Source organism: Trachymyrmex septentrionalis, unplaced genomic scaffold, assembly GCF_001594115.1.
Source record: "Trachymyrmex septentrionalis isolate Tsep2-gDNA-1 unplaced genomic scaffold, Tsep1.0 scaffold9, whole genome shotgun sequence".
Lineage (NCBI taxonomy): Eukaryota > Metazoa > Arthropoda > Insecta > Hymenoptera > Formicidae > Trachymyrmex > Trachymyrmex septentrionalis.
The window spans coordinates 1,218,647-1,226,065 of record NW_017306091.1 but is presented as its reverse complement, the minus strand read 5'-3'; the positions used below and the strand labels follow the sequence as shown (position 1 = coordinate 1,226,065).

Genomic DNA, 7,419 nt, shown 5'->3' with positions numbered 1-7,419 from the left:
AGTTTTGAAAAAAATAGATATAATTAAATTATATCTATTTTTTTCAAAACTCATAATAAAATTGTATTATTATCTCTAAAAATATGTTCTGTTGTAAAAGCTTTTTACATTAATATTAACTTTTTATCAATAAAAATTCTGTTCTGTGATATCAGGATAATTTTTTGTTCCTATTTTAGATAATATTTTTTATTTATATTTGTCACATTTATTACATTTATGAGCGCATTCATATTTAACATTGTGTCCTATAAATATCAGCTACATGATAATTCATAATTGTCATCTCTCTCTGTACATCGAAAATTATGAGATAACTCATATTCAGCAATCAATATGCTCGCTTTTAATTTACATTTACATGCAAATGATTAATATTTATTTGTAATGCATATCTACGCGTTTAATCAAAAATCATTTATTTTCCATTTCAAGAGAAAAAACCCCTTTTAATCATAGAATATTCCGATTGTGTATATACTTTTATTAATCAGAAATGAGACATTTCCCTTTCTAATTTTAGCATGAGTACAATCGGTGATTTTATGTGCAGATACAACGTGTACGTTGAATATGGGAACGACCCTACTCGCTATAATATTCATTGTGGTATTGTTCGCAACTGCAAATAATATCAACGAACAATGCCAAGTTCATAATGAAAGGTGGATTACGTGTACCTGCATCGGAAACGAGGTATACTGATTAACATCTCTATATCATATCACCATCTCTGTACTTCGCTTATTTTGATTTTGTTTCAACAAATGCTTATGCATTGGTCTATCTTGAAATAAATTATCAATTTGTATAGACAGTCACTTGCCAATAAAACAGATTTATTTTTTAATTTAAACTAATATTTAGTTTATTGTTTCACTTATTTTGCGAGATCGGGACTAAAAATCTCAATATCTCAACATTTTTACGGCGACTTTCTTTTTTTATCCCATTTTTTTTATTAGCTTTAAAATAACATTATCGTTTACAGTGTACGTGGTGATAATTACTTCTTCGTAAAAATATTAAAGTAAAATAAGTATATAAAATAATAAGAATATAAAATAAGTGAACATAAAATAATTCAAAATGTAGTGTCCTTAATTAGATTTAATTTTTTAGGAATTTTTTCTACCAGAAAACTACAATTACATAAACACTCTCAGCGTGTCGGTCACAGGATGCGTTTCAGCGAACCTCCATTACGCCAGTTTTCCGGAGGCGAGTAATATCGAGGAAGTAATAGTTCAAAATATCAGTGGTAGCCTGAATTTTGATGCCTTCTTTTCGTCAAGCCGTATGAAACTGTTGAAGCTCTCGAACATTGGTCGGATACCGATGATAACAAGTTACACGTTCAGAAACTTGAAAGCTATTGATACGCTTGCAATCGAGAATACGCTTATCGAGACTCTCGAGGAAGAGTTTGCCTACATTAATATCTCACACTTCGTCATGATAAACGTTACGATCGAGCGAGTGTCCTGCCTAAACGTCTCCGAAAAGGGCACGAAGTTGCGTATAGTGAATAGCAAACTGCATAATGTTATGGAAACCTTGAATTTCGCCAATTTCTTAAACATCGAGATCATTGGCTCCAAGTTCGAAATGCAGAAACCGGGGCTAATGTCCATCCAAGGCGATGTCGCCATCGTAAAAAACAACATTTTCTCAAATGTGAGCATGAACTTAGTCACCACGACTACCATTGTGATAAATGGCATTTGCGCGGATGGCAAGAGCACTCTGAGGCTCAGTTCGAGGAGCATTGATAGCACAGATAACAGACTACCGAATGAAATAGCTTATCCAGGAAACGATCAGCGTGAAGACCCTCTCACAGAATTTCTCACGATTCGAAATAATACGGTCTGCAAAGCAGGCAATTGCAAATGTTCAATAAATAGCGGACAAGCTTCGTGTCCTATCCGCGTCAATACGATTTACATTTTCTTGTTAACAGAGTTCATATTTATACGCTATCTTTAATGCCTTTACTATGTTGTAATACTAACATATGATCTGAGTCTGGCTAGATAAAACCGATTCGTGAAAAGCCAATCTCGATTCAATATTGTGAGTCAAAGTATAAAATAATTTAAAAAAATGTAAACAGCATTTAAATATTTCTAGACATTGAATCATGTGATTATACTATAGACACTGGATAACTTAATAATAAAGTGCAGTTGCTTGAAACAAGAAATTCGGATTCATTTCTGTATTCTGCGATTTCACATATGATAAGATAAAAAATTTTATATAAAGAAGTATAAAGAGAAACAAAAATAAGTCCGATAATAACACTGGATAAGTAATGATATTTGCATTTTCTGTGAAGAACGAAAAATCAAATAAATATTGCGTTGTAATGATATAATCTTGGTTTTCCTTCATGAGTTATAGAGAAAAACATATACAATTTGCCAAATTTTTAAGCTATTTTCTTGTTACATTTTAGTAACAATCCTCCACTTATTCCATTTAGTCCTCAATCAATTCTTTGTTTAACATTAATTATATATGTAAAAGGAACCTACTTTGAAAAAAAGCCTTTAATTAAGTAAATATTCAAATTTTTATTGGCCTAGTCCGGTTTCTTTTTGATTGACCTGTATATTCTTATTTTTTCAAAAATATAATTACAAGTATAGAAGGAAAAAGTAGGTAAAAAGAACAGATCTAAAACATGAAATGTATATATAAGTTAGGAAATCACAAAGCACCTTTATATTTCATTCAAAAAAATTTTAAGCAAAATCTTTCTAATATACAAATTAACAAAACTTATTCAAAATACTTAAAGCTCTGTTTTACAAAAAGCAATATTACTACAAAATTCCGTATTGTTATTATTAGGAATATACACAATTATTAGGAGTATACACACTTTTTCATGTATGTCTAAGTTATAAATAAATTATAAATATCAATTACATTTGATGCTCAAATATCTGCATTAGTCCAAGCTCCAGATGCTTCAATATGTAAAGCAATTCCAGTTTGATGTAATTCCAGCGCTTCTTTCAGATTATTAATTTCTTCCAACATTTGCCTATTGTTTTCTTCCAAACGACAAATAGTTTGTTTATACGAAATTAGCTCCTTCTCATGCATTTTTTGTAATAATTTATCTCTTGGAGTAAAAGAACCTATATCGGCAAAAAAATCATTGTACATTATCTTAAATTTTATTACATACGATATGATTATGATCATATTCACCTCTACTAGCACAATTCATCAATGATATATTCGTTAAATATTAGTATGTATTGAAGATATATTAGATCAATATATTGCGTTAAATTGTACTATTAGAAATGGTATGCATTAAGCACCAAGCATGTTCTGTGCAACATGTATACAAAGTATTTTCTATAATTATATAATAAGTTGAATGTTAATCCTTGGCCACTAAACAATTCGCTATGCAACAAAGTTGAACTGATTGCATTCATCGTTGTGCAAAGACAATTTTATTTGAGAATAGTGAAGCTATTCATTAACTAATTAAAATTCAGATAGATTCCGTATATTATAATATTGTATATTATGTAAAAAAAAATATAAAACAAAAACCATAGTCACATATTTAAAAAAAAAATTAATAACTGAAACACGTGATATCAACTAACCAGCAGACTTTTGTAACTGCTCTTGGAGCTTCTGACTACTTTGCGTGATTCTTCTTATTTCATGCTCGTGTTGAGTTTCTTTAAACTGAATTTGTTTCTTTAGTTTTCGTATCTGTAAATCAGACATTATATTTTAATTTTTGTAAATTATTCAAATCAATCAATACTAGTTTTATTTTAAACAAATCGTACCTCGTCTCTTTCCTGCTTCAGATTACGTGATGTATCTTCACATTTAACATTTAGTCTTCTTTCTCTTTCCTCTGCTTTGCATATCATATGTTCTTTCTTTTGTATATCTTCCTTCAGACGCTTTATATGATTCTATCAATAAATTTATAATTACACACTACAATTTAAAATTATATCTTAAGTAGTATATTTAATTTTCACATACTTACCAATCATTTTACTGTGCAGCGTGGAATAATATAAAATGTCTCAGTACTTATTCATGTTTTAAGTAAAAACAAACTCACCTTAAGATTAACATTATCATTAACAGTTTTATGATTTAAATCAATCAATTGATCGTGCAATCGCATTAAGTATCTATGTTTATGTATCATTTTCCATGCAGCATTTATTACTTGTACGGATAGGTCTTTCAATGATTCTAAGGTTTGCAAATCATTATTTGTGGTTACCGATGAGATACCGAATGATTCAAATTCCTATAGATTTAAACATCAATCAATATCAAGTTTAAGCATATGTTAATAAGATTGTTGGCTATGTCTATCTCATTACTTCATTCAGTGTATTCAAAGACTGCTGTAAATTATCTTGTTTACAGAATGCAGTTTCTTCACTAATACAGTTGTTTCGTACAGCAAACATACTTCTCAGATCTCTCTTTAGGTAATTACCAGTCGAAATTGCACTCATATTTACCTGCACACATATTTTTGAATCATTTATATTGTAAATAAATATAAAATTTAATATTGTATAAAAATTGTATATCTCTTACAAAGTATATATAAAATATTAATAAATAAGCATATTCAAGCCTATATATAAAAATATGGTCATTTTGTAGAAGACAGCATATTTTTCACTAAAATGATGGACTGTTTCAAATAAAATTTAGTAATTACTTATATTTTCTTAATTATTAGAATTTTTATCAAAAGAAGGATACACCAAAAAATTATATTATATGAATTTCTCTAAATAATATTTCACAATGACGATAAATGATATATGTTCATTAAAAAATTAATATTTGCATTTATTTTTGCGCTTAATTTATATCAATCAAATAAGATGTTTCATAATTATATACATATATACAATCATTATCTTAATTAAGAAGATTGATCTCTTCCTTGTATTCCTAACCTCAATCATTCCTTTTTAAATGCATATCTCTTTCCCAGATATTTCATCTTAGATTAATTTCCAGTCCCTTTTAATCATATTGTTACTTACTATAATGTTCTTATATATTATAACGTCCTTTTTGATTCATTGCACGGATATAACTTTGTTATTCTCTCCGATGCTCCTACACCTACACAACAATCCCTTACGATAACTATCCGAAATGTCTGAAACCTAAACTTTATACTTTACCCTCTTCGGTGGCTCTCGCGCATGTCCACATTCTAGATTCCCCTCTCTCTTTTACTCATTCTTATTTCCAAACAGATATATCGAATATGTGTATTCTCATAATTTTATGATCAAAGAAGATACATAAATGATGATCATTTTTGAGAAAAGATGTGTAAAATTTCTAACTAAAGCCAAGTTTTTTAACAAATTATTAATTATTTAATAGTTAATGACAATTACAAAAAATTTTATTAACTTATTATCCTTATAGAAATGTAATTAACACTAATACTGATTAATTAGTCACTTATTTTCAGTATTAAAAACATTATTAATAATATTTTTAATACTCAAAATATAAATTTCTATAAAGGTAGATAAAGATGTTATCTCTGATTTCTAATTAGAAGATTTAGCTTTCTTCTTTAAATTAATTATATTTTCTAGAATAATTTATATTATAATTCTATCCTATAAAATTTCTAACGCAAATTATATAATGATGGTAATCGTTTAAAGTGGGATTTACAGAAGAAAGATAAATGAATTATATGTATTCGTGATTTATTGATCACAATACGTGCACCCCATTACAATTGACGCGCGCGTCAATCTATTTATCATATACAGTTTTATCAGAATTACAAATAGAATTTACAGATTTAGTTATAGCGTGTAATATCATTTACATTCTCTAACAATTACTATCACAATGTTTTTATTGCACGTCTTATTCTATTAATAAATATATTTTTCTTTCTGCTAAAAGACCTCTCGCATTTATTCCTAAAGATAATTCAAGACTGATTCGAACACGCTACATTTATAAACTTTGAATTAAAAATTCTCCGTTCTTTGAATTATAAAGGCTATTCTTCCTCTCTAAGCCTTAATCAAAGAAATGATTTTCAAAATCAATTATATTTTGCTCATTCCATAAATTTTCTTTGCAATTGAAATTTGGCATTATGATAATAATCACTTTTAAATAATTAAATTTTATTTAAACTATGAAATTAATTTACTATTCAATTTCTTTTTAATATTATATTTTTTAAACTTGCTTGCACATATTAAACACATGTAAAACGCTTATTAAAATACATTATAAAAGATAATATTTCAAACAATTAAATAATTTACATATACACACACAAAGAAACACGTGATCTGCACCTCTATAAATATTCCTTCTCATAATTACATCTCTTTATAAGAGTTTGTATATCACAATTACATATCTCTTTGTAAGAGTTTATAATTACATAATTGTAATTTATTAAATTTCGTTTGATCATGTTTCATGAAAATACGATCGTTAATTTATGAAAATTGAAAATAATTGACTTTTATTAAATCTATAATAATTGTAATATTTAGAAATTGATAGAGAAATTTATGAACCTTTTACATCAATTTAGTTGCTATTTAAATTTAAATTCATAACAGTTTTAAGATTAAAATTGAACATATGAGTAATTAATCAAATTGAATATAAAAATATTAATAATTAATCAAATCTATATGGGAAATTATGTAATCGCAGAAAAGTGAATCTTAAATACATGGCAAGGAATACGATTAAAATTCGCTCGTACGTTCTATTTATTAGGAAAAGTTAAGATTTTTTTAAAAAAAAGTATGCATGTCATTTTTAAATTACCCGCATTTAATTATAAAAATACACCATACTTTTTCAATACTTAAACACGAACTTGTTATCGAACTGTTGTTTAATCATTTCCGTTGCCGTGAATCGGGTAAATTCTAAATCGCGAATAGAAGATATCTTAATATTATTCATGTAAATTGAAAACAGACTAAATATGAGTCAATAATCATTTCCTTGACACGTGAACAAACGAAATTAAATCTGACGGTTAGCTTGGCGTCTATTTGAAAACAGAGATATTTAAACTATATTTGTATACATGTGTGTACAAAACATATGTATTACCTCTCCCTGCTTAGTTATCTTTGCAGAGACCATATATCCGGCCATTGTTCGTTGAACTAATTTCTCATGCGAAACAGCTGCTCGATTAGACATTAGACAATGAAACGATTGATCCGGATGATGTTATACAATTTTTTTTCTTCATAGACAGAATAGTCTCAAATCAGGACTTGTTTGCGATATTTAGGCACACATCTACGAAGAAAGCAGGAGGGTACACCTAGATGTTCCTCAATAAAGCGTTCTTCGTCGTAAAACGACGAA

At 27.9% G+C, this 7,419-nt stretch overlaps 2 protein-coding genes across 5 annotated transcripts in view; one reads left to right on the top strand and one right to left on the bottom strand.

Annotated features, from left to right (window-relative positions):
* The window catches only part of LOC108755758, a 2,899-nt gene extending 738 nt beyond the window's left edge, over positions 1 to 2,161 (top strand). For 2 of the 3 annotated variants that reach the window (XM_018498989.1, XM_018498987.1), the window contains exons 2-3: positions 554 to 696; positions 1,123 to 2,161. In XM_018498989.1, coding sequence (XP_018354491.1) covers positions 574 to 696; positions 1,123 to 1,989 — 990 coding nt within the window. In that variant the 5' untranslated portion in view covers positions 554 to 573 and the 3' untranslated portion in view covers positions 1,990 to 2,161. Of the gene's footprint in view, positions 1 to 523; positions 697 to 1,122 lie in introns of all 3 variants that reach the window. The other variant, XM_018498988.1, reaches the window with a different exon arrangement.
* The window catches only part of LOC108755759 (afadin- and alpha-actinin-binding protein-like), a 6,161-nt gene extending 975 nt beyond the window's left edge, over positions 1 to 5,186 (bottom strand). The window contains exons 1-6 of one of the 2 annotated variants that reach the window (XM_018498991.1): positions 5,073 to 5,186; positions 4,389 to 4,532; positions 4,118 to 4,312; positions 3,831 to 3,962; positions 3,639 to 3,750; positions 2,938 to 3,152 (exon numbers count right to left, since the gene is read on the bottom strand). In XM_018498991.1, coding sequence (XP_018354493.1) covers positions 2,947 to 3,152; positions 3,639 to 3,750; positions 3,831 to 3,962; positions 4,118 to 4,312; positions 4,389 to 4,526 — 783 coding nt within the window. In that variant the 5' untranslated portion in view covers positions 4,527 to 4,532; positions 5,073 to 5,186 and the 3' untranslated portion in view covers positions 2,938 to 2,946. Of the gene's footprint in view, positions 1 to 2,846; positions 3,153 to 3,638; positions 3,751 to 3,830; positions 3,963 to 4,117; positions 4,313 to 4,388; positions 4,533 to 5,072 lie in introns of those variants that run through there. The other variant, XM_018498990.1, reaches the window with a different exon arrangement.
* Positions 5,187 to 7,419: the final 2,233 nt, after the last annotated feature.